The sequence below is a fragment of the Leptonychotes weddellii genome, chromosome 5, assembly GCF_054177405.1.
Source record: "Leptonychotes weddellii isolate Sample4059 chromosome 5, ASM5417740v2, whole genome shotgun sequence".
NCBI lineage: Eukaryota > Metazoa > Chordata > Mammalia > Carnivora > Phocidae > Leptonychotes > Leptonychotes weddellii.
Window position 1 is genome coordinate 78,643,655 of NC_138373.1, and position 27,450 is coordinate 78,671,104.

The window sequence follows — 27,450 nt, forward strand, 5'->3', positions numbered from 1 at the left end:
AAGATTTTATTTATTTGTCAAAGAGAGTGAGCACAAGCAGGGGGAGCGGCAGGCAGAGGGAGAAGCAGGCTCCCCACTGAGCAAGGAGCCTGATGTGGGACTTGATCCCAGGACCCTGAGATCATGGCCTGAGCCGAAGGCAGACGCTGGACCAACTGAGCCACTCAGGCGTCCCATGTATATAATATTTTATTGCTAGAGTAAGAGCTGACTGAAAACCTAGAGCTCTCTCCCATCTCAAGGAAGTATAATACATAAGGCCCTCTTTTTAATCACAACATATTAGGGACTGATAACTTTAACAACAGCAACAACAAAAAGATGAATGCTGACCCTGGAGCAGTAAAGCTTGTTTTTTTCTCCAAGAAAATCATTCATGTTTGAAAACTATGACATTAAACAGTATAGATACTTGTCAACCAGATTTCTGAAACATACATTTCTTGGTGTTTGGTAAAGCCCAGTTCAACTGGATGACTTTGACGCCTACATCAAGGATATGGCCAAAGACTCTGACTATAAATTTTCTCTTCAATTTGAGGTGAGTAGATCAAGTATTTCCTACCTTCTGTGGTAGATGAGGCATGGGACTTGCCAGATTGGGACTGGTGTCATTTCCCTGCTCACTGGGCAGGGCTTGCGATACGGTTCATAATGGGCAGTGTGGTAACTGTGATGGGCATGTCTCATCAGCTGATGCAGAGTGAGGACGTGCACCCTTTGCAGGTCAGGACTAGGGTGGCTCCACTGGAGGAAAAGAGAGAACAAATGCGGATAGTGGGGTGAACAAACACAATCCCAGGAGAAACCATCACTGAACATCAATGCAATCGAGGGTGCGGGGAGGAAAGCAAGGTGAGGATTTAGGTCGGAAAAGAATTTCACTTTCAGGGAATTTTTAGTGTGTCTCTTATGTCACTGAGGCCACAATAAGGGGGTGGTGGATGAAACAGGTCCCCTTTCTCTTCTGGACACAGAAGAGCCTGGGTGGGGTGGGGGTGGGCTCTTACAGCTGTAGGACTCCTGGCATTCTGCTTCATATTTCCTTGTGCAATTTCCTTTACTTTTTTGGGGGGAAATTAGGGAGACAGTTATACCTGGTTCATGTGGAAGGAGGAAAAAAAAAATGGCAACACCTCCTTTCTCTGAAGTACACGTATCCTTTGAGTCCAAGACCACGTGTCAGAGTAGGTGGAAATGAGTCAGCCTCAGATCTCAGCAGTGTAACTGGTCCTCAGGTTTTCTTCCCATATATTTCACAGCTCAGACAGTCTGGGTGGCCTCATCCTTGAGGTTCCTACAGCAAGGCTCAGGTGGTCCATGATTCAAGGAAACCAGGGAAAAGAAAGAGATCAAGTGACTCTTCTAAATACGGCAATGTTTTCTTAAAGGTCTTAGGAGCTCTTTCGTGTGAAACACCAGGTTGTCGAATGTAGCCGCTTTGCCCTCATTATTCATATTCATTTCTTCTTTCCCCTCATCAGCTGAGGATATCTTAGGTCTGCAAGAAGCAGCAGGAGTCCTGGTGTGGATATCTAAGAGGGAATTTAAGGATGAGAAGAACTTTACTCATGATCAAATACAAGGCCCCCTAATACTACCCACCTGTGGTCATCAGAAATTCCACACAGAACCGGCTCTGTTATCCATTGCATGCAAGTGTGCAAGAAGTTGTAGATGTGACACCAAATACTATACCTCAAAGAATAGAACTTTGGTGTGAACTGGAGATCTATGACAAGGATGGCATTCCAGGAAGAAAAAAACAAAGGAGATTTTCTTTAAGAACACATAAACCAAAACTCAGGCAGAAAATAAATGTCTGGATAACTCTGATAATGGTGATGAAAATCATGATGTACATACACTTTCAAATTCATTGAAGCCTCCAGCTCTTCATCCCTACGTGATGATGTCACCTTGGTGACACAGTTAGTTAGCATCATTGCCCTCGCTGGGAAGGTTAGGAGTACCTCCCAGCTTATTCCATCAAGCCCCAGTGTGATTATTACTGTGCTTCTGAAGTGCATCATCATAAAGAAAATTCAGTGAGCCATTTTTTGGTAAAAAGAGAAGTTGATTTTAGTTGTCAATGACACACCATTCAGACTAGTTTAGACCAAAGAGAGACGGCATTTGTTCAAAGGATGCTGAGATATCTCATCTAACCAAAGGAATCTTATAATCAGAGCTAAACCAGAGGGAGGAAAGGGAGCAGCTCAGTGTCAGGAATGATTGGAACCAGGGGCCACACCCCTGCAGAGACCCGCTCTTTTTTTTTTTTTCTCATTTCTGCTTCTCTCTCTGTCTTGGCCTCTCTCACTCTTTCGCTGCAAACCAACCTCTTTCTCACAGTGGAAAACACTCCCACCCACCCACAACCCCCAAGCATCACATCTGAGAGTTTCCACAGTTTCCAAAGGGAACTGTTGACTCTCTTTCTTATTCAGAGTTTAAAAATTAACAGGAGAGGATACTGATTGCAGGCCTGCGTTGTGACATCCTCTCAAGCCAACTGCAGCCCGAGAGAGCAGACTCACATAGGAACAGGACAGTTCTTACTAGAACCGCTTGGCTAAATCAATGGGGAGCACTATTCCCCAAAAAAGGAAGGATACTGGAGAACCAAACAATAAATGATTTGAAGCTTCAGATGCTTCAAAAATATGAAATGTAGGGTAATAAATTCTATGTGCTAAATGTTTAATTTATAGCATGTTGAAAGCTTTTGTACATTCAATATATAAATGAACACATTCAGGCTTATTCCAAAAGAATTATAAAGGAGGTAGGATTGTACTAAAGGTCTGACATACGTCCTAAAATCAGGTATGGGTATGAGTCTTTGAAAACAGATCCCAAACCCTTAGTTATCATGACCATTTTGCCTTTAATCAATATTGAAAAAAAGCCACAATTTCTCATCCCCTCAATTTGTTCATCCAATGAGTAGGCTGAACTAAATCAGTAGTTCTCAACTGGGCCAGGACCAGGAAGTCCCCTAGGGAGAGTTTGGGAGTGTGTGGGAGTATTTTTGGTTCTCATAATGCCTTGGGAAGAAGCTACTAGTGATATTCAACGGAGAAAGGGACAGGGATGAGAAATGTTCTGTGATGAGTAGGACAGTCCTGCACAATAAAGAATTGTTCCAGGCCAATAGTATTCCATTGAGAGACCCTGGACTAAATGTGGGACGAGGGTACATCCAAGCTTTCTAACTCACGTGTATTAGAGTTCTCCAGAGAAACAGACCAATAGGAAATATATACATGTATAAACACTAATACAATATAATGTAATCATATAATTCATCCATAAGTTCATTACATTATATATTTCTTATATAATTATAGAATTCTTATGTAATTATTATAAGATGCATAGCCTATATACTATAATATAATTGAAGAAATATATATATAAAGAGACAGTCTTATTTATTATTATTATTTTTTTTAGATTTTATTTATTTATTTGACAGAGAGATAGCGAGAGCAGGAACACAAGCAGGGGGAGTAGGAGAGGGAGAAGCGGGCTTCCTGCCGAGCAGGGAGCCCGATGTGGGACTCGATCCCAGGACCCTGGGATCATGACCTGAGCCGAAGGCAGACGCTTAACGACTGAGCCACCCAGGCACCCAAGAGACAGTCTTATTTTAAGGAACGAGCTCACACAGTCGTGAGAGCTCACAAGTCTGAAAACTGCAGGGCAGACTCTGGACCCAGGGAAAAATTGATGTTGCTGCTCAGTCCAAAAGCAACCAGGAAGCAGAATGTCTTCCTCCTCAGGGCACCTCAGTCATTTCTCTTAGGGTCTTCACCTGATGGATCAGGCCCACCAACATTATGGAGAGTAATCTGCTTTGTTAATCACATCTAAAAAAAAAACCCTTCTTGCAACATCTAGACTGATGTTTGACTAAGCACTATCTAGGCTCACCAAGCTGACACATAAAATTACCCGTCACACCATGATTTGAAGGAGCATTTAGTATCTTTATTTATTCTGAAGCTTTTCTTCATCTATCTTTGTTCTTAGAACATTGTTGATCCTATATGTAATTTATTTGGTGCCGAGTCCTGATATTGTATCCCTGCTCTGGTGAGAAAATATAAATTATTCTCCAGAAGTCTGCTTTAAGTCATAGGCTCAGACTGTATTTTTTAACATTTGCCCAAGCAGTGACCCATGGGTGTGACTCACTTCCTTTTTTGTTCACCAGCCCTCAGGCACCACCAGCCTCCAACAACACTCCCGACCCCCTGCCTCCACTCCCTCAGGTTCCATGTCCCGGTACCCTCATCTGTTTTCAAAGACTCATACTCATACCTGATTTTATGATGTATGTCAGACCTTTCACATGGCAGCCATCAAATTTTCCTGAAGTTGGTAATTAATCAAAACTTAAGGGAAAAAAAAAAAAGGTTTCCTGCTCTAATAAGAACCCAAGAGGGTATTAAAATGGCCCAATCAGCTGGTCTAGCTAAATTCAGTAGCTGAACAGTTATTTGTTCTGTTTGTATGAATGCTTAATACCTGTATTCATTTTGATACTGACATTGAAAGATCACACTCATACTGAGACATTACATCATTTATAAGCATTATGCAAATTGAAACTAATGTCTGGATTTACATATATTACCAATACAGCTGTAAGTCATACATGAAGCTCTATGACTTGCTAATTTGCACTCACTAAATACATTCCTTTTTCACTCTGCATCTGATTTTGGATCTGCTGGAAAGATTGATTATCCTTCGGATGAAAATGTGCATCTTTTCTTAAGGAGGTTTGGGACTCAGGGATTAGATTCAGTTCCTCATTTTGTATGTCTCATATGGAAAGGTTTTGAAGAGCCAGACTTTAGAGCTTGAAATTGGAGAGCCCACGAGATATACCATATATTGCTCATTCTGCCATTAATTTCTGTGTTTTGTATTTGTTTGATCAGGAGGCTAATGAAAGCTCTCACCATCTTTGTTCAGAAATGTGGCTGCAAATGCCAAAACGGACTGTATTCCTTGCCACGTAGTTCATGAGAGATGAGCCTTGATTTCTGCTAGTAGCTCCCATTGACAGCTCTTTTTACTTGTGTTCCGGTCCAGTTCACTGGAGACCTACCTGCAGCCTTTGTTGAAATAAGTCACCTTGAACTCTCTCCAACAGTGCTTACTCCGGGGGGTCTTGCTTGGTTCCCAGACCTGAGTTTTCCCTCCTCTTCTAGTTTGGGTCTCTGTTTCTAGGTGTCTATACTAGCGATCTGTCCAGCAGCTGGAGTGTGGCCCCTCAATCCCGTCCTAGTGGGCCAGGGCCCTGCCAGCCCCTGCTAGACTCCCCTGAGGTTGGTGTCCTTCTCCTCCAGTCCTCCATCACCTCCCCAAGATGCCCATTATTACTGCACCCCATTCTTCCTTTAGAGTACCTGTCCTGGGTTGAATTGTATCCCTCAAAAGATATGTTGAAGCCCTAAGCACTCAGTACCTCAGAATATGACCTTATTTGGAAACAGGGTCATTGCAGATGTAATTAGTTAAGATGAGGTCATACTGGAGCGGTGTGGGCTCTGAGTCTGACTGGTGTCCCTATGGAAACACAGCTGTGCGAAGACACAGAGACGAACAGGGAGAACGCCATGTGGTGACAAAGGCAGAGATCGGAGTTATAGAGCTGCAAGTGACGGAATACCAAAGGTGGCCAGCAAACCACAGACGCTAGGAAGAGGCGGGAAGGATGCCCTAATATTCCTCTATAAGTGACAGACGTCAGAAGTCCCTGCTAGCACCTCAATTTCAGACATATAGCCTCCAGAACTATAAGACAATGAATTTCTGTTACTCGAAGCCCCCCAGCTTGCGGCACTTTGTTACGGCAGCCCTCAGAAATGAATACAGAGCCTCACTAAACACCTCTTCTAAATCCCATCTCCTTTAGGGTTTTCCTGAAAACGAGCCAGACCTGGCCCAATTCCACCGAGCCTTGTACCTTGCCACACTTGGCACCTCTCCTGTCAACACCACTGGTGACGTCGTGTCTCCTCACTTGCTCCGTAGTCTAGTAATCGAACCCGCCTGACTCTGATGTCCAACCTGCCCCAAATACTTAGCCCCTGCTGACATTGTTACAGACTCTAGAGCCAGATTAGAGTTTGCACTCTTCTCAGAAGATGACTGTGCATGTTATGGGCTGCCTGTGTCCTCCCAAAATTGGTATGCTGATGAGATGGAGGCTTGGGAAGGTAAGTAGGGCTAGACAAGAAAGGTCACGTGAGCACACAACAAGACGATGGTCACAGGCAGGCCAAGAGAAGCCCCAGAATGACGTCTACCTTGTCAGCACGTTGATCTTAGCCTGCCCAGCCTCCACAGCTGTGAGGAATACATTTCCATTGTTTAAACCACCCAGTCTATGGAGTTTTGCAATGGCAGCCTGAACAGACTGACGCAGTGCATGTGTTTGTGCTTTGCTGTCCCCGACTTGCGTGCTTCAAACTCAGCCAACCCAACGTAGACTGCCACTGGGCTTTGGGGACTGTATTAGATTTCTAGGGCTGCCGAAACAAATTACCACAGTCTTGGTCACTTAAAACAACAGAAATTTATTCTCGCAGAATTCTAGAGCCTGGAAGTCCAAAATCAGTGTTATCAGGGCCATGTTTCCTTTGAAGGCTCTAGGGGAGAATCCTTCTTTGCTTCCTCCAGAGGCTCCAGGTGCTCCTGGCTTACAGCTGCATGACTCCAATCTATTTCTCTGTCTTTATATGGCCTTCTCTTCTCTCTCGTAGAAAGACACTTGTTCTTAGATACAGGACCCACCCAGATAATACAGAATAATCTCATCTTATGATCCTTAACTTAATTACATCTGCAAAGCCTCTTTTTTAATAAGGCCACATTCACAGGTTCTGTGGGTTAGCATGTGGACACATCTTTTGGGGAGCCACCACTCAACCCGCTGTGGATGACTCCGTGGCCCAGGGAAAAACACACAGAGTGGTAAATCATAATAGAAACAAAACTGAAAATTCAAAAATGATTTATGTCAGTTTCAGGCCGTCACCTCGTCCTTTGCCTTTATGAAGATTTAAGCCTCTGAAGTTTCCATATGGCTGGAAAGAGAACAACTGCAAAGCTACTGATCCGGAAACTTAGTATTTGATTTTCCACTGAGTGACAGGCTAAATTACAAAAGATTGCAGAGCATTTTGTGTACACCCGCCGTTCCCGCTCTGCCGTGGTTCAGCCTTGGCAATTTACATTTACAGTGTTCAGCCAATTAAACCTCTCTTATCAACTTAGGGCATTTACAGCAGGGAGGCAACACACAATTAAAGTTCTGTCAGTTAGTCAGCTTCCATATGTGCTCCAGCTCCCAGCTCCAATCTGTTTCCACACTTTTCTTTCGTCACCGAGGCCTCTTCCTGTGGCTCCTCAGTCTGTCCTCAAAGCGGGGGATTTGTGGGGAAAGTTGTCGGTCTGTTAGTGCCAATGGCAGAAGAGGGAGAGGTTATGCATCCAGGCAAAGCAAAACAAAGAATCCGAACAGAAGCATTTCATCGCCATTATCAATAGTGCTGTATTCATATTTGTTGAGTTTAATCGTTCCCTTGGAGAGTCACTATACGTGACTGAGGGATGGAAATGTTGTTAGCCTTATCTTACAGATAACTAAACTGATGTTACCAAGAGTTGAACTACTTTTCCAAGACCCTACAGTTAAGGAGTGGTACACCAAAAGAAGCCAGATGTTTTGACCTACTATCTCTAAAGACACTCTCTAAAGGAGGTAGACTTCCAAAATATTTTAAGCAATGGGAGCATCATTTAAATTAGCGTCTAGCTTCCGAGAGGAACTAACCTAAAAATAACACTGATTTGGTTGAAGTTTGCTAAAAATAAACTTTGTTACTTATAAGAACCATGTAGTCAGTCTTTGAAAACCCTTTCAAACGAAAAAACCACTTATAAAGTGACAGTGACATGCTTCTGGTTAAAGGCATTTAGCAAGCAAGGATTTTGCCTGAAACAGAAAAACTCCCTTTGTGAATTGAGGATCAAAGTCAGCATAGCTTGTCTTTAAGGTTGGCTTCCACTTGGGCCCCAGAGCTTGGGATTTCATGATCTTAAAAAGCCCAAAGTGTTGCAGAATGGAAGGAGGAGAGAGATCTGAGTGATTCAAGTGAGTCCATCCGTGTGGACCACAGCGTTGCATCCCAGTTAGTTGTCAAGGAACTTCTATGTGGAAACAAGAGAAGACTCAAGAACTTGGTCTCTTTAAAGCATATGCTTTGCAAAGAATGCTTATATCAAGATAGAAGGGCCATGAAAGAGATGTGCCTGTTTGGTCTCTCAAAACATCACCAATGTCTCCAGCCCCCTTCAAAAGTCTTTCAAAGATGCTCCCAAACTCTACCCCCATCTATGTATTCCTCTCGATTATGATTCGATGGAGTAAAAATTGGGAGGAATTATGAAGAGTGAAATGTGTGCACAACATTAATGTCCTATCTGAGTAAAAACAATTACAGCCTCAGCTAGTAGTCTCACAGAGAAGTGCATACTCTATAGATCATTCCATCTGTAGATGGCTGTATGTGCTGTTTACTAATATTTCCCTGAACTTTGTACAGGAACATAACCAGATCTGCTGCACTGGTTGTGTACTGCCCAGCTCCAGGGAGCTATTCACACCGACCACACCATCAATGATACCTCCTGGGAAATCCAGGTGGCCTGACCGTACCAGCTTGTTTCCTAGAAGACACATGAGATGAACACTTAGAAGCCCCCCTAGCCCATCACATAATCTTGTTGGAGTGTGATGGTTGTCTGTTTATATAAAAATTGCCCTACCAATGCAATTGGATTATAGGTTTTATAGGAGTACTGATATGTACATACAGGCAGATATTTGGTTGTTCCTATTTTCACTGAAAGGTTTGCCTGCCCACTACTGATTCATCTTCACTCTCCAATTTATTACCAGATACTTAGTGCCTGTGGATCTTACTTCTTGTAACATGGGGAATATTCCCCACTTGTTCCTCACTCTCTTACTACTTTCTCTAAGGCCTATTGCCTGTAGGACAAACACCTACATTCCCCCATAGAATAGAAATGTTTACACATATTGCGTACATTTCAGTTAACATAGACCTCCAAAAATCTGAAATGTGTCTCTGTTTTCAAATTTTCCATACCTTGAGTGATACACATAATTCTTACCTTCTCCATGTGATCACTAAGCTATCCAGGGTATTTATGTATTATATTAGCCCTATTCCTGCAATAATGCTATAGAAGCATCCTATAGGGTTAATCTCAAAATCTCAATGAGCAGCGACAACATTTATTTATTTTCCTCCTTCAAGGGTCTGTAGGACAGAGTCAGGTCTGTTCTAAGCATCTCCTCATTCTGGAGCCAGCAGCCTCCCTGGGCATATTCTTTTCATGGCAGATGAAAGGAAAACCAAACTGAGCAAGCACACTTAAAGCTTCTGATCGGAATGATTGCTACCCAAGTTCATTGGCCAAAGAAAGTTGAGAAGAGTGGAGTGGAGAAGTGCACTCTGTCCCAAAAGGGAGCAACGGGAACATCGTGTGGAAGATGGGGTGTGATAATTCTATTACAGGCAGGGAGTGAGGAAAAATACAGTGTGAACAATAATCCAATCCACACCAACTACCGAAATCTCAACTCTATTCTCTTGTCATTTACAGGAGTTGAAATTGATTGGACTGGACATCCCACACTTTGCAGCAGACCTTCCACTGAACCGATGTAAAAATCGTTACACAAACATCCTACCGTGTAAGATTCTCACTAGAGCCTATCCTGTTCACGTCTCTCAAAGGCTGACAGACTGTTACTGCAGATTCATCATTTTCCCCAATCTCTGGGCAAGCCCAGCTGGGGTCTGAATCCTCAAGGCCATCTCTGCTATTGCATTGGTCCCATTCATGCTTTGATGTTATTAAATAACATAGGATACCATCCTATGTAGGAATACTGAACTTCTTTGCTTTCAACTGAATTGTGTCTGGTGATCAGGAAAGACTGACCATTTGGCTCTTCAGAGATCAGAAATCTTAGCCAAATTAGGATAAGATAATCTGAGCTCTCATAAACTATTTTCAGTCAACTCCCTGACAAGGGAAGGAGTGCAATGTACTAAAATGCCTCCTCTTTCTTACTTCTGGTAGGTTCTCTTGTTGCTTAGCATTTTGTAATAAAAGCAACATTCGAGAAAAAAGTAATATGAAGCATTTAACGGACAAATAAAATACATTCCAATATAAATTTAACTTTCTTCTCTGCCACAGTGGATAGAGGTCGGGGGGGCGGGTAGTGCTGGGAGAAATGGAGAAGGGGGAGGAGGGGAGCTGAAAAAGCTCTAGAAGGAGAACTTTCTCCTTGATCGGCCTTCTTAATAAAACTGCATAGTGTCATCATTATAACATTTTTCATCTGTACACATTCCAGAATGTACTTTTCTCATCTGAAATCTGTTTACACAAAGTCTGTGCAACTCCATCTTCTCTAGATTTCCCAAAGGTAGTGGATTTTCTGGATGTGCTAGGTGACATGGAATTCATGGATTTAGGCTATATCCTCTAGCCTTCCATACAACCCACCAGATACTTTAGTTCCTCTAAATGTCCTGGACAATGACCCCACAAGCTTGAGACAAGCACAGGGGAGCTGATGGAGAGGAAACTGTGATTGAGATGTGTTTCTATATTTATTTAAACAAGAAACAAAGATTGAGGTGTGGCTGAAATATCAGGCTAAAATAAACTCGACCTACTCTGTCACGGGCTGATCTGACTTGCTGTTTGGTTAGGGAAGGTCAAGACAATTCTTTCTGCTCACATTTTTAATATTTCTTTTCTTCTCGTTCTTTACAGATGACTTTAGCCGAGTGAGATTAGTCTCCATGAATGAAGAGGAAGGCACGGACTATATCAATGCCAACTACATTCCTGTGAGTAAAACACAGAAAAAAAAAAATTTTTTTTTAACCAGGCATCCAAATTCTAGCTCAGCCAGAGGAGGACAATTCAAGCTCCGGGGATGCATCCAACAGTTGTAAAGAGAGGCATTCTCCACCTAGCCACCTGACTCTCAGGAACACTTCCCATTATTCCTCTTCAGAATAAGGAATGGGGGGAAAAGCCCCTAGATGAGTAATGTTCGGCTTTCTTTGTAAAAGCTGGTGAAAGCGAAAGTAAATAATTACACTAAAGATCATCTGTGTCGGGTTTAGCTTTCGGTTTCGGCAACTCAACTCAAAGGGCTCCACCTGAGCCCCTGTTCTTTAAAAATAGTGGCTGTTCTCATTAAAAAGGTGTGAGAACAAGGCTTACAATCACGCTGACCTACACGGGTCCGTTACTCTGACTACCTCTTTGATGTAAAAGGGAAAGAACACGACCCAGGTATGTGATCCTTTGCCAGGCTCATCCCCCAGTAAATTCTCAGGTTTTCCTCTTTCGTGTGGACCAGCATTTGGCGTTGACTGGGGCTCCTTAGGTGACAACTTGGTGACTTCATCTTTCAGGGATACAACTCACCCCAGGAGTATATTGCCACCCAGGGACCACTGCCTGAGACCAGAAATGACTTTTGGAGGATGGTTCTACAGCAGAAGTCCCAGATCATTGTCATGCTCACGCAGTGTAACGAGAAAAGAAGGGTAAGTGCCCAAGGGGGCTGTCCCCACTGACAGCACAATCCGTACTAGCCGTGGTCATGGCTTGAGTGCTTACTGTATACCAGAAACTTCCACTTGCTCCATTTTTCCTCCTCACAATAGTACGATACGGTTCTTCAGAGGCAAGGACTTCTGTTTTCCCTAAGTGAGCACAGACTCTTTCTTCCATAGCCTGTTTGTTTTAAAAGGTTGTGCCATTGTCCCCTCAGGTGAAATGTGACCATTACTGGCCGTTCACGGAAGAACCCATAGCTTACGGAGACATCACCGTGGAGATGATCTCGGAGGAAGAGAGGGATGACTGGGCCTGCAGACACTTCCGGATCAACTATGTAAGTCACGAAGCACATTTTCAGGTCCTCATGCTGAGGGGACACCCACGTGTCAGAGGCCAACCCACCGTCACCTCAGACTGTGAGCTCTTCGGGCTTTGCAACAGTGCTTTCTTCAAGAGATAAAGAGATAAATCCCATTTTCTGAATGTATTTGTTTCCCATTTCATCCACAATGGTGTGGATGAAATGGTTGGCCTGGAGAGCCCGAAGAGATGGGATGAAAAGTCCTCATGGTTCCATCTCAGTTTAGCCCAGGGCAAGAGGAGACTCGGGGAATCACCCGCTCACCAGTTATGACTGAGGAGAGAAGTTCTCAGTACTTATACTAAATTCCATGTGCGAATAATTAGGATATATAAGACACACTTAAACTTTAAACACTTAGACCATAACTTAGTAGTTTGGGTTTGGTTTTGTTTGGCTTTTTTCCTTATTTTTGTTCTGGTTTGGTTTTTACTATGTCAAAGCTACTTCAGGCCTTTTTAACCATGGTTCCATACCTCTTTTAAAATGCTATTGATTTCTGAATATTAGCATGTCCAGGAAAAGTCTCCTTTTCCCGGACCTGCTACCTCTCTGATGATTAGCCTTTGAGCTTATGCTGAATGTTTATGTGCTGCTTAGGGGCCAACAACAACCAGTCACCCTGTTGCCTTCTTCACACATGGCAGTCCCAGAAGAGGGGAGGGCATTTTTACTAGTAGTCACTTGAACATGCTCTCTGTTGAGGACAACACTGAATAGGAACATTCTCATTGCAATGTTCTCTGCTTAGAAACAGCACTTCCTAAACGTATAGGTCAGAGGATGGTAGACTGGGCTGTGGACCGATGGACCACTGCTTGTTTTGTAAAGCCTGTGAGCCAAGAATGAGTTTTAATTTTTAAGTGGGTGGAAAAAAAAAAAAGAAAAATAATATTTCTCACAAAATATGGAAATCATATGAAATTCACATTTCAGTGTCCACAAATACCATTTTATTGAGACAGAGCCACACACACATTTGCTTACATGTTACCGATGAGCATTTTTGTGCTACATCAAGCTCTAGTAGTTGCAACAGAGACCCTATGACCCATAACACCTAAAATATTTACTGTCTGCCCTTCACAGAAAACATCTGCTGACCCTTAATGTGGACAATGGAAACAAAGATTGTCCGTATCAATACAGCAGAAGTACTCATTAATTCGTCATTTATTGATATTTGCAAGTTTAATCACTTCTTAATCACTGGTAGTTAACAAAACGGCTTTTGCTACAGGGGAATTTAGGCAAATCCTTAGCAGACTGTTGCTTCGCGCTGTTCCATACTTTTGAAATGGCCATGTCTGCCTGTTCCCTAAACACTTCCCCCTCAGAGTTTCAATTCAAAGGTCACCTCCTTTGTTAAGCTTTTTTCCCTAGTCTCCAGACAGCTTTATTCCTTCCCCCTCTGCTCTAGTCTCATCTAGATTATTCTATCACGGGACACCAGAGATGCTTATAACTGTCTCTCTTCATGTCCTCTTCCCCCAGCGTGCTGTGAGTTTGGGAAGCACGTACCCTGTTGTAATAAGCTTTGTAATCGCAACCCTTTGCCATTTATAAAATCTTTGTGGGATGAATAAATGAGTGAATGAATGAACGATTTCAAAAATAATAAAACACTTGGAAATCTCACAGACGTTCCTCAGGGAAAATATTTGACAGCCCGAATGCCGTTTGAATCCAGCTTTGTTTCTTGGCTGTTTCAGCCGGAAAGCCAGTGTAAACTGCTGGGTAAACGTAGAACAAATAATTCCCTGAGTTTGCATTCAGGAGAAAAGAGACTGCGGAGCACAAAATAGGGTCTGTTCCACGCCTGTTTCCTTGACAGAGAAGAGTCACATAGAGCAGTGTCTGGTCAGTCCTATGCTTCTCGTCCTTGGTCTTAAATGCTGACCTATCTTTCTTTCTTTCTTTCTTTCTTTCTTTCTTTCTTTTTAAAGATTTATTTATTTATTTGAGAGAGCGAGAATGAGAGAGAGAGAGAGAGAGAGAGCGCACATGAGTGGGGGAGGGTCAGAGGGAGAAGCAGACCCCCACGCTGAGCAGGGAGCCCGATGCGGGACTCGATCCCGGGACTCCGGGATCATGACCTGAGCCGAAGGCATTCGCTTAACCAACTGAGCCACCCAGGCGCCCGTAACCTACCTTTCAATGATAATCGTGTCAAGGGCTCGAAACACTGAAATAAAACATTGAATAATAGTATGTTCTGGTAAGATGCCTATTCAATAGTCACAAGCATTCGGTCCTAGAGTGCCCCCTTTTGGCCATAAACCGAATCTAAGTTTTAATGCTTCCTGGATGAAGGTTGTATTGCGAAAGAATATTGTGCTGTGCTCATGCGCATGTTTTTCTATTTGTTTCAATTTTTGCTCACACTCTTCTTTATTCCTTCCATATTGATATATGGGAGCTTTCAGAGTACAACCAGATAAAAGTACATGAATGAGGACATCAGGGTAAGAGAAATTTTGAAATGGCTAAGATGAACAAGGATGGTTTTCTCATTTAATAAGAAAGGAGGAAAATGACCATAACACATAATTTGCCGCCTTCCAGGGCTTGAAAACTTGGCCTGAACTGCGTAGGAACTGGAGACTGAAACTAGCAAAAATGTGTTTGTTCCCATCGACGCGTGCCTTGCTATTCAGCTGACAGGGATCACCCTGATAGAGACTAATGACAATTTAAGTGTTTCCCAGTTTTGAACCACTTTGCATATTTTAGCTGGATACATTTTCAGATCAATTATATATATGTATATATATCTATACACACATATGTATTGCCTACCATGTACAAGTCTTTGAGCAAAGCCTGTAATCAGCCTTGGAAAAGAGTTAACATTTTTTGTGAGCTTTTCTGGGCAACCAAAGTTATCTAGTGATTGAGTATGCTTAAATCCTCATGGTGCTGAGTAATGGAATCATTCTGCACAATTTATTATGCTTGGGTTACTTCCTTGCCGTACCTCCTGAAAACAGCAGTGAGAGTCGCCAGCATCTTTGCAGACTTTTGCACCCATGCTCCATGTGTCTAAGAAAGAGCCCTTGAAGGCAGTGAGGGAGGCACTGCATGTGGCTGGGAGTGGATAGCCTTGAGTGCCTAGGGGACAGGGGGTCCAGTCGAAGTGCTGATTTACTTATGTTTACACAGATCTTATTATGTATCTTATCACGTATTTACGTATATGCTTTATTTATGCATTTACTTACATTTATACAAATTTTACTCCACCCAAGGCCACTGACTCTTTGGAATTCATTTCTCTTCAATACCTGAACCTGGCTTTAGTTTCATAACCAGGCCAAATTCTTCCAAATTATGATACAGTATTCCATTCACCGAGCGCATTCTAGGCTCTTAGCAAGTTTGAGGGACGGGGATGAATTAGATCTTTGTGAGGCCTGGATTTGGACTATTTCTGATAGTTGATAATAAGAACAGAATAAATCTTTATGCTTACAAATTAGTAGAGACTAAAAAGAGTGAGTCTTGGGGCGCCTGGGTGGTGCAGTTGGTTAAGCATCCGACTCTTGGTTTTGGCTCAGGTCATGACCTCAGGGCCGTGAGATCGAGCCCCGCATGGGGCTCTGTGCTCAGTGTGGCGTCTGCTTGAGACTCTCCTTCTCCCTGCCCCTCTCCCTTACATTCTCTCAAATAAATAAATCTTAAAAAAAAAAAGAAAGAAGAAAGAAAAAAAGAGTGAATCTTGAAGGCCCACACCCTAACTGATAATTCTCAGTTCAGAGGGGACAAGAACACATTTAACATATGCGTTAATACGAATGAGATAAATACACAAAACATACCGACCCACGGGGATTCCCAGAACCAACCATAAGCCTGCCCTGAGCTGGGAGAGAGTGGTGGTAATTAGGTAGTAGTGATGACCATATCTACCAGGTCCCATCCTTCACAGACATGAGCACACTGAATCCTCACAACCACCCTTGTGATGGGTTATTTTATCCTATGACATCTAAAAGGGCTCATTTTAAGCATGAGAAAACATGTTCAGCAAGTTTGTCTTGGGTCAGAGCACAAGACAGGGATTATCATATTGGTGACTTTTTGAAAGTACAGTCTTGGGCCAAATCTCTACGGGAACAAGGGAATCAGGATAGGCCAGGACAGGGAAGGAGCTACACACAGCTGTGGGTTCCGCTGAATTCTGGCCTCGGCTGGGTCCCACGGAGATGGCCGGGGCAGTGAATGGCACTGTGCCGTTAGCTGTGCCCCCTGACGTAAGGGGGCAGGCATTTGTACCCCAGTATCCGTCATTCCTTAGCTATGCACTGCCCTCATCAGGAGAACACATCCCCTCGGGCACGCTCCAGAAAGGCAGGCAGTTCCCTCTGTGGAGGACAGCTATGAGGAGGACACAGCCATATGCTGTTAGCAGCCGCTGGAAAGGGGGTGCATCAGCCTGGCAAAGGGGACCCAGGGGCAGGCAGGAACCAACAGCACCTTCCATGGGATTCCTGGACCAACGCTGATGTAACTGCCAAGTGGCCGAGCCAGGAGGCACACCCTGATCGGCTTGAGCTCTTATCTCTACAAAGGCATAGATTCGCCTATTTATCCTACTCTTCGAAGTTTTACACAATTAGTATTTTTTTTTTCAGGGCCTGCTTTGGGCCAGACACCATCCTCAGAGCTGGGAAGGGAAGGGGACTGGCCAGGAGGGGAACGTGGCTTGAACTTTTGAAGCCATTAACCTGTGAGCTGCCGTGGAGGCCTAGGCCATCGGGCCGGCGCACTGAGACATTCATGCTTGTGTTGGCTTTTTCCCCTAAAGGCTGATGAGATGCAGGATGTGATGCATTTCAACTACACGGCGTGGCCTGATCACGGGGTGCCCACGGCAAATGCTGCGGAGAGCATCCTGCAGTTTGTACACGTGGTTCGACAGCAAGCTACCAAGAGCAAAGGCCCCATGATCGTGCACTGCAGGTAACCTCATCAGCCTTATCTTCTGTTAGGGTCCCACGGGCTCTGCTTTACCAAGCAAAGAGCCCACCGTTCCATATACCCCGTCACACTGAATTTGCCATTATGTAAACTATGCCTTTTTTTAAAATTTACAATTGATATCTTACCTGATACATGATTTACTTATATTATGGCTTTTCTTATCTCCCACAGCCTATGAGGTAGATGTTATTATTCTCATTTTCAGACGAAAAACAAACTGAGAAGAGGGGAGGTAAAGGGATTCACACAAATTCAGGCAGCTAGCATGGGGAGGGATTAGGGCTCAAATCCTTGCCTTTAGGTGCTGTGGGATAGTACCCTAGGCTCTCAGTGATTCTGAGTGGCTTATAACATGGCCAAATACAAAGTCAGATTAAAAATAGCTCATCACAGCCCTGAATAATATAAATATTATTGCCCGCCTGCAAATGGCTGTAGCCCCAGACCTAGAACTAGTGTGTGGCCTCTCAAGCCGACTTTCCAGCAGGGAGTGTGCACCGAACTCTGAGGCTACACAGAAAACTGGATTTGTTTTCTGTGTATCCGCTGAGAGCAGGAAGCGACTCTCCAGCCGGCTCCCTCTGGAATCCTTACCTTCCTCAGGAAGCAGGGTGCCCTGTGGCTGGACCGGGGTGGGGCTAAGGCTGTGCACCCACGCACCTCTTTGAGGGAGGCAGCAGGGTGAGTCAGAAATGTGACACTGAAAGACTCAGTCGGTTAAGCGTCTGCCTTCGGCTCAGGTCATGATCCTGGAGTCGCGGGATTGAGTCCCGCGTCGGGCTCCCTTCTCAGCGGGGAGTCTGCTTCTCCCTCTGCCTCTGGCCCTCCCCACTTGTGTTCTCACTCTCAAATAAATAAATAAATAAGATCTTTAAAAAAGAAAAAAAAATACCAACCACAATCATGTACTTCAAAATCAGGAAAATATTGTCAGGAGTATTTCTTCTTTTTTTCTGAGTGGTGCTACCTGTAGTTTGGGGGGTTTTCTAGCAGCCGATGTGTTTGCAACCGTGTAAAAGGACTGTCTGAGGAATATGCTGTCCAAACACTCTTTTGCAGTGCCGGAGTCGGCCGGACGGGGACATTCATTGCCCTGGACAGGCTCTTGCAGCACATTCGGGATCATGAGTTTGTCGACATCTTAGGGCTGGTGTCCGAAATGCGATCCTACCGGATGTCTATGGTGCAGACAGAGGTAGGAACGGAATCAAAATGTATTTTCAAATATGCCCTGGACTGAGAAACTTCCCATGATTCAGCCTCATGTTTCAAAACAGTTGTCCCAATTCTTATTTTTCTGCCTCTGCTCTTCCCAGTTTCTCAGTGTGCATGTTCAAACTGCTTCAAGGTATTAAAAAAAATAGATCTTAGCCTCTAGAAATCCATTCAGCGTATAGCGCTTGCACTGTGGTTTCCTATGTCCTTTAGTAATCCAGAGCACATGGATGTATCTGTATTATCTGTAATAGAATAAAACCTCTTTGAACAGACTGAGAGTTCGGTGAAGGTGACAGCCCATCTGGGTAAATGCCACCAAGGGGAGACTGTGGAACTGATGTGATTTAATTTATATTTGAAATGCTAGATTTGATTCAATACGTTTGGCATTAGTTCGTCCTCCATGTGACTCTCTGTCCCAGTGCACTTTGGATGATGATCAGGGGTTGGATTTATGCTTTCTGTCCCCCTCATGACTTTAAGGATTTCCAGCTCCCATCCAAGCAAGGCTTCCAGTGCCCTTGATCTAAAGGAATGGAATTATCACTGTAACAACATGGGAGCATCCCCAGAAATACCCACCAGTGTTACGTGCTCCCTCTTCCCCCTCTCCCACCGAGTCCTCTCCTGCCTGGAAGCCGCAGAATGCACTCCTCCCGGAGGCGTTAGCCCTGGGCTGCTTGCTGCCCACACACAGCATCACACCGCCTCTGAGCAGCAGCGGGTGGGCACCTGGTGAGCCCTAAACCTACGCACAATAGCTGGCTCATAATCCTCGTCACCGTGCCCTACTGCGACTCTCAGCTTCGAGCGTACAGTAATCCTTTTTGCTCAAGGAGTTGTGTGTGGGAGGAACGCTTGTAGAGTAGAAAACAACCTAGGCTGACCTCTTACTCAATTTCCAGGAGATTAAATGCTGCCTTCGTCTTCCCCATGCTTTTCCTACTAAGCGCCACCAGGTGTCAGTATAACTCAAAGAGCCTGCAGCAACGGCTGCTATCTGTTTGCGCTTCCGGTTCCCCCTCCCCCGCCCCGTTACTTTTCTCTCCTGCTTCCGCACTCCCCTCTGACCAAGGCTCCACACAGCCAGCCCAAGGGATTTATTTCTGCGCTCCAGCAAGATCATACCACTTTGGAAAGAGGGACCCATTCACATGCAGGTGTCCCATTGATGACGTGTTTGTTTGCTCACTTCCTGGAGCCCACTCACATCCCAGCCCTACTGCCTTGGAATTACGGCCGTGGGGACGTTAACATGACCTCATTAGCCTAAGCTCAAAATGTTCTGCTTTCCCAGAGAAGCCCACTACCTAGTGATTAAACAGTGTTTTATGAATCAGTCCATATTTTTGATTTTCACTGCCGTAAACGGACATCCTAATATGTGGTTAAAACTCCCCATTATGTCTATTAATCCCCAGCCTTCAAAGGGCCTCTCCTTATTTTAATTATTTTGGATGTGATGAATTGTCTGCCCCACTGACTTAATTTATGCCTCTTATAACTTTATAGACTTTGATTATAGCCTGGTTGCCTTTGGCTTTCCCAATTACAGAACCCTAATGCCTTTTTTTAAAAACTACCTACACGGGGCGCCTGGGTGGCTCAGTCGGTTGAGCGTCTGCCTTCTGCTCAGGTCGTGGTCCCAGGGTCCTGGGATCAAGCCCTGAGTGGGGCTCCTTGCTCAGCGGGAGCCTGCTTCTCCTTCTCCCACTCCCCCTACTTGTGCTCTCTCTCTCTGTCAAATGGATGAATACAATCTTAAAAAAAAAAAAAAAAAAACTACCTACACATGGCAGACCCTCCGTCCAGTTTTCAACACCATTATCTCTCCTCAAGTATGGTAATCACACCAAACTACAGCAGCCACCGTGTGCCTCTCAGAAGAGCTGAGGAAGTGTTTTGTGTTCTCCCTAACTTTCTGGTCCCAAATTTTGGTTGTTTGGCTTCTTTGTTTATGGAAGCATTTTTAAGTTGCCATCTCCAGGGAAACAGTCTTTTTAAAGTACAGTATCCCTTCCCTGAACTCTGGTGGGAAAACTCAAAGTCAGCAAAAGAGGCGGAGGTCACCACAGGTTACTGATTTTTTTCCAACCGTTCCAGCTTCACTCTTGAGTTCCCTTGGGATTCTGCAGTGGAGGCTCTCTAGCTCGAGTTATTTATTTATGTCTGTTTTGTTAGTTATGTCTGGAACATCTTGTCCGTTTACCTTCGTATTTTCCTGGTTCCTGTGCTTTTCATGGTTCAACCTGGATTCTGAATGTTAGGGTTTTCCTAACATCCTCCTCGAGCCCAATCATAATACCCCAGTCCTGCTGCCTTTGACCTTACTGATGTTAACAAGTAAGGAGCAGAATAAACAAATTATTTTCTTCAGCTTTTTCATCCCACAGTACTCCTTTGACACTAATGATTTTCAAGAGGCCAGAGTGATTCTCCAGCTGATTTCCGATTCTCTATATAAACCACCTGTGTGCTGTGGACCAGGTCCCCTCCCATGGCTGGTTTTCTAATTTTCCTACCTCCTCGATTCTACCACCCGTCATCTCAATTCTACCACCCTGCCCCAGTCTAGAAATAGCAGGACTAACTGAGTAAAACAGCCTGTCCTGAGATGCACATTTCAGGTCACAGCAACGCACTGCATGGGCTACATTTTGACATGTTCTCTTCCCTTTTCTCAGCTGACTGGCACATGGTATGAACCTCTCCACAGGAGCAGCAAGGGGTAGTTAGAGAGTCCGGGTCCGCAGGCCAGACGCTGTGAGTCGGCCTGGATCACTTATGGCCTCTGTACACTTTGAAACCATACAGCGCTCTATATGGGTGGCATTCACCTCTTCTGGGCTCTCTTCTATTTCTATCAAATGTTTTGTTTAGTTTTCCTCTAATAGGCTTTCCCTGGAGGTCAGTTAGGGCTTTGCTTTGAGCAGCCCTCATCCTGATCAGCAGCTTAGACTTCTCAGGGGCTCTCAAGGATATGTCTGTAAATAGTCTCTCATTTACTTTTCCTGTGGTTCAGCTACTTTTTTTTTCTTTGTGACACGAAGTTTGGCCACCGAGTCGTTCTGAATTGAAAAACAAGGCACTCTCTGGCCTGAACCGAGCTCGGTGCTTGATAACACCAGAAACAATGGAGTGATGTGTGATAATGAGAAGAGGTAGTCAGTTACGGATGTGATACTATCACAAAATAAGGGAATATATTTTCTTCAAAGCTTGTTGAAAAATACAGATTAGGCTGAGGTATCAACCTTTAAGTATTAACCTAACCTTTATAAAGTTGTCATACAAAAGACCCCTTAAATCCTTTGACTATAATGACTGGATTTTGTGTCAAGGTTATTTCTAATGGTATTACAGAGAAGCTCTAGGAAATAAAGAAAAAAGGTGAAAGATCATGAAGTTACTTGGATTTCATGGCACCAGGACAGCTTCCTCAATATTTTGATGTATTTCATCTCCATCTTCATTCAAGTATAACTTTTATACTATTATGCTTACATGCTATATGTACATATACTAACTTTACACTGTAATTTTCCACTTAACAGTTTGCTATACATATCATCCCAAATTGTCCAAAACTCTATAAATCTCATTCTAAAGACACTAATATTTCAGTATAGATCTGCTGTGCCTTATTTAAACCATTCTCCTTTTTATAGAACATTAAATTGGATCCTTTTCCACTTGTTTACTATCTGTGTACACAAGGTCATTTACTAGCACCTTAGTAATAATACCTCCACCCAAGATAGATAAAAATGACAGCTTCAACAAACTCATCTTCGAGCGTTACCATTTTCCTTTAGCTTTGCTCATATCATGGATGAAACACAATTGTTTCAACTTACATTTTTTATTATGTCACCATCTTTTGCGTCTGTTTTAATATTTCCTCAGTTTACTTCAGAAAACCTTTCAGAAGCACAAACTGAGGGCTAGGCATGAGGAATAAAAAGATATAGTCCCTGCCTTCCGGGAATATTTGGTCTAATTGCCGATATATTTTATTGGCCAATTTAAGTGTGTGTGTTACTGACTGGAGGAATTTTAAACAAAAATAAAGGTATCGAGATGCATTCGTTAGGTTACTCCTTCCTGCCCGTGGATGCCCACCGAGTAAGCGTCATTAAAGTCTCCCTTCCCACCGCCATTATATCTAAGTCAGTCTCCCAAGAGCCTGAACAGGAGCGGAAGCTCTTCATTGGAGGTTTGAGCTTTGAAACAACTGATGAGAGTCTGAGGAGCCATTTTGAGCAATGAGAAATGAGCTCACGGGCTGTGTGGTCATGAGAGATCCAAACACCAAGCGCTCCAGAGGCTCTGGGTTTGTCACATATGCCCCTGTGGAGGAGTGGATGCAGCCATGAATGCAAGGCCACACAAAGTGGATGGAAGAGTTGTGCAACCAAAGAGGGTTGTCTCAAGAGAAGATTCTCAAAGACCTGGTGCCCACTTAATTGTGAAAAAGATTTTTGTTGGTGGCATTAAAGAAGACTCCGAAGAACATCATCTAAGAGATTACTTCGAACAGTATGGGAAAATTGAAGCGGTTGAAATCATGACTGACCGAGACAGTGGCAAAAAGAGAGAGAGGGTTTGCTTTTGTAACATTTGATGACCATGATTCTGTAGACAAGATTGTCATTCAAAAATCCCGTACCATGAATGTCCACATCTGTGAAGTAAGGAAAGCCCTAGCTAAGCAAGAGAGGGCTGGAAACTTTGGTGGTGGTTGTGGAGGTGGTTTTGGTGGGAATGACAACTTTGGTCACGAGGAAACCAGTGAGGTGGCTTTGGCGGTGGATATAGTGGTGGTGAGGATGGCTATCATGGATTGATAATGATGGAAGCAGTTTTGGAGGAGGCAGAAGCTATCATGATTTGGACACCTACAACAATCAATCTTCAAATTTTGGACCCATGAAAGGAGGAAATTTTGGAGGCTGATGCTCTGGCCCCTTGGTGGTGGAGGCCAAGTACTTCACCAAACCCCTCAGGTGGCTGTGGCGGGTCCAGCAGCAGCAGTAGCTACGGCAGCAGCAGAAGCGATGGTTTTCATGACTGCCAGGAAACAAGGCTTAGCAGGAGCGGAGAGCCAGAGACGTGACAGGGAAGCTACAGGTTACAACAGATTTGTTACCTCAGCCAAGCACAGTGGTGGCAGGGCCTAGCTGCTACAAAGAAGACACGTTTTAGACAATACTCACATGCATGGGCAAAAAACTCGAGGACTGGATTTGTGACTAATTATATAACAGGTTATTTTAGTTTCTGTTCTGTGGAAAGTGTAAAGCATCCCAACAAGGGGTTTTAATGTAGACTTTTTTCTTTTTTTGTACCCATGCTGTTGATTTCTAAAGGTAATAGTCTGATCTTGATACTGAATAAATTTTTTTTAAGTGGTATCAACATTTTGTCATAATTTTAGAAAGTAATTTTCCCTCCCATTTTCCAAGTTACCCTTTATTTTATTCATTTTACTTTGTGTAGTTTGAAATTTTCATTTGTGATTACGTTGCTTTGAAGTTTAGAAAGTCCTTCCTAAAAGTAATCAGAGAAAAACTAACCTGTATTTCCCCCCTTCCCCATTTTATGGCTTAATTTGTTAAACTTCCCAGAATTCATTTTGGTGTATTATGAGATGATACACTATTTTTTTTTTTTCAAAATAGGCCCATGATTTATTGATTGGATAGTCATTGCTTTAGCGTTACATTGTGATGACCTAAGCTCTATTATTAATCAAAATATTTTCACAGTCGATTCTCTTGGATTTTCTAGTTATAAAATTATCTCATAAATAATGGATATTGTTTCCTTTGACATCAGATCATAGTATCTAATCCTGCCGTAGTATGAAAATACTAAATCTTTGCATGTGTTTGCACAATACCTTGCTCTGAACCCTGCTTTGGTCTTTTGCTCCAGGAGCAGTACATTTTTATCCATCAGTGTGTGCAACTGATGTGGATGAAGAAGAAGCAGCAGTTCTGCATCAGCGATGTCATCTATGAAAATGTTAGCAAGTCCTAGTTCAGAATCCAGAGCAGTAAGTAGACGAGGCCATCGTGGGCACTCTGTCTTCGAACCATGGAAGGGGACGTGATGGGATACAACAGAAGGCAGCAGTCACCAGTTGTATTGATTCTGACCCCCCAAATGTGGTTATAGGGAGACAGTAATACCATACAGATCTTAGAGCTTCAGTGCACCTTGGTTGGGGGATGACAGGCAGGAGCTTCGGCAACTCATTATGATTTGACCTTCCTTCCCTGCATCCGGAACTTTCAATTGTTCTGATATTGGATCTGTGCCTGAGATATCAGGATGCCACCCTCCCACTCTGTTTATCTCAATATTTTGTGCAAATATTTTATGGATTACAAGGGTCATACACGGGGTTACAAAGGAGATAGGAGCTGGAGTACACATCCCAAAGAAGAGAAACAATATTAACACTAGTCTCGGGATGGTGAAGTCAAGGAATGCCTTGCTTCCGTCCCTTTTGTGAACACTTACTTGAGAGCTTCCTGAAAACATTAGTAACATATTCAATGCCTTGTGCTCAACTTTGACCAGGAGATCTGATTTTGGAGGTGTTATACTCTTAGCTGAAGTAACAATATGCCAATTCAAGTCAGTAAACAGTGTGAAATGTATCTGAGTACAGTGAGGTGGGGGGACCATACGCAGGGTTGGGAGAGGACAGGGGTGCAGTGTAGGATTCATATGGAAGGATAAATAGCATATGGATAAGTGGATAGCAGGATAGGATTAGTATTCTACCTTTATATCTATCAAAACATAGAAAGCCCAAGGAGGCAGGAAGGGTAAAGACTAAGAAAAAAATTTGCCAAAAAGGGAAACATATTTAGATCCACAAAAGGGACTTAAAGGGAAAAAGATGCACAGATAAGCCTGTGTCCACATGGGCTATGGGGTTGAGTGTGAAGAGAGCAAGTAGTGGAATCGGGAGGAAGATGCTCTACTTCTAGCCCCCGACCTGTCAGTGTGTGCCTTGTCCCTGCCAAGCTGCTTACTGTCTCCCTCTCTCTCTCTCTCTTTCATCCACAGGACAGGACATGCCTCCCTTGCTTCCAGAGTTTTTTAGGGGCCCTGCTGGCCATTTTGCTAAGAAGGGCCCCTGCTTTGTAGTCTGTGGCCAAGGAGATAATCTATCTCACCGAAGCACCGGGAAGACTTAGCCTTAAAGAGCCTACAGTGTCTTTTGGACTCCTTTACTTCTGGACATTTAATAACGGACCAAATTCAACTGAACACCACAAAGGTCCAGACGCTCTGCAAAGGGCAGGAAGCACAGCACTTCCGAAGAGTTTCCTTGGCCCTTGGCTGGTTGGGCTGAGTTTTTTGTTGTTGTTGTTTTTAAGTGCAATAATTTTTGTATGTGTGATTTTATCAGGAAGTTGAATTGTTTTTACCCACACGACCGACCAAGCCCGTAGCCCAAGAGGGAACAGGAATGGTTAGTATCAAATTATACCTCATTGTTAAAAAGTGGCCTGGTCACACATGAGGAAATGGTAATTCCACTTCAAGGAAATTGAACCAGCGATATCTGTCCTCCAACATTAAGCTGCTGGATCAGGAGTGGGGTGGGCGGAGGGGGTGGGGGGAAGAGAGAAAGGTTCTACCCACAGATCAACTGCATATGTTTTCCAAATATGAAAAGCTGTAATCCAGCTGCAAAGTAGAGTAGAAAAAATATTTAAGTCTTATTGTTCTAGTTCTTGATGGTTTTCTTCCTTATTAACAGTTAAGTGTTGTTTTTTCCTGGGCCCTCTTGAACTAATGTCACTGTCCAGATTCTTTTTTCACCAAACCAGATCTGGTTCGGAACAGTTTGAAGAAGGACTCTTAAGACTCCATTGCTGTCTGAGCAACCTTGGTGCCTAGACTTTGCATTCCTTTTTCTGTGGACCTGCATACATGTGAAAGCTATTTCTTTGAGAACTATATAGGCTGTGAAAAACGCACTTTCTTTCCCCCAAAGAGCTGGGGATTTATGAAGTTATGGCAACGAACTGCAGCATGCTAGGACGATAATTTGGCTATTGTCAAGCGTCTCTATGGATTCCAACGGAGGTTTCTTTTGGTTTTGTTTTCTTTCGGGTTGTCGGTTTCATTTTAACCAGTGTAACTAGTAACGTTTTCTTCTTCGGATTTTGTATAATTACAGTACGTGATTGTGTATTGTGACCTTCATGCTGTCAAGATGGACGCTGACAGCATCGTGAAGCCTGTTACTTTGTGTCACTTCCTTAAAAATAAGAGGTGATGGTATGGAGATACAAAGGAAAACATTTGGAGCTGAGAGTAAACACAAGCTGACTGCTTCACTGTGGCAATGTGGCTGTCCCGCCTTCCCGTGTGTGCTTCCGCAGGCTTTGCTCTTCTCTGTGTATCTGATCATCACCCCTTGCCCTGGCTTCCCTTCACTCCTGATCATCTTCACGAAGCCATGTACCTAGGAGCAGCTTAATAATTTATCAGTGACCTTAGTGGTGGCGAAGGATGCCAAGCGAACAGCTCCGCACCCCGCCGTCTCCTGCCACTGAGAAGGCTTGGCCACAGTGGACCTTGGCACGGGTCTCTGCAAGAGCTGGTCAGTGAGTCTCAGGTTCACCTTGCAGGGGGAATGGCAGAGGACACCCAGACCCCGTGGCTTAACAGCTTGGGCTCCTCAGGCGTTGTGAGTTCTCACTCACCTCCCTTCCTCCCCTTCTCGCCTCCCTGCTGCCACCTCCTCTTCTCACCCCTACCTGTTCCATTTCCCTTCTTGGACATGTTCATAAGGTATCACTCCATTCTCAGGAACACACGGGGCTAAAGAAAGGTGGCAAAGGGTTGTGTGACATTCTTAGATTTTCACACAAGGACAGGTCAGGAGGGACACGGGCAACCTCGGAAGGGGCCGATAAGATGGAGCGGGTAAGGTGGAATTCGTTTTGGCTTCGCAGACTGGACTATTACTTCCCCTGAAACTTAAAGCACTTCGTAAATATTTCATGTTTTTTCTTGAGCATCCCCTTCAATGTCGGGATCAAATGGTACCAGATCAGTTTTCCCAAAAGAGAAGATAAAGTATCCAGAGTTTAGACTGAAGGCTCCGAGCTGAGACCACAGAAAGTTCCCACAAAAGCACTTTA

At 43.8% G+C, this 27,450-nt stretch overlaps 1 protein-coding gene and 1 long non-coding RNA gene across 3 annotated transcripts in view; both read left to right on the top strand.

Annotated features, from left to right (window-relative positions):
* PTPRO (protein tyrosine phosphatase receptor type O) overlaps window positions 1-26,649 on the top strand; it is a 220,682-nt gene extending 194,033 nt beyond the window's left edge. For both annotated transcript variants that reach the window (XM_006733776.3, XM_006733777.3), the window contains 9 exons: window positions 460-541; window positions 9,721-9,811; window positions 10,909-10,985; window positions 11,562-11,696; window positions 11,924-12,046; window positions 16,881-17,035; window positions 18,116-18,251; window positions 24,212-24,332; window positions 25,358-26,649. In XM_006733776.3, the coding sequence (XP_006733839.2) occupies window positions 460-541; window positions 9,721-9,811; window positions 10,909-10,985; window positions 11,562-11,696; window positions 11,924-12,046; window positions 16,881-17,035; window positions 18,116-18,251; window positions 24,212-24,316 (904 nt within the window). In that variant the 3' untranslated portion in view covers window positions 24,317-24,332; window positions 25,358-26,649. The remainder of the gene's footprint in view (window positions 1-459; window positions 542-9,720; window positions 9,812-10,908; window positions 10,986-11,561; window positions 11,697-11,923; window positions 12,047-16,880; window positions 17,036-18,115; window positions 18,252-24,211; window positions 24,333-25,357) is intronic.
* On the top strand, window positions 587-1,839 carry LOC145721741 (uncharacterized). Its single transcript, XR_014145600.1, has 2 exons — window positions 587-855; window positions 1,485-1,839. It is a non-coding gene; the product is annotated as an uncharacterized LOC145721741 (long non-coding RNA).
* Window positions 26,650-27,450: the final 801 nt, after the last annotated feature.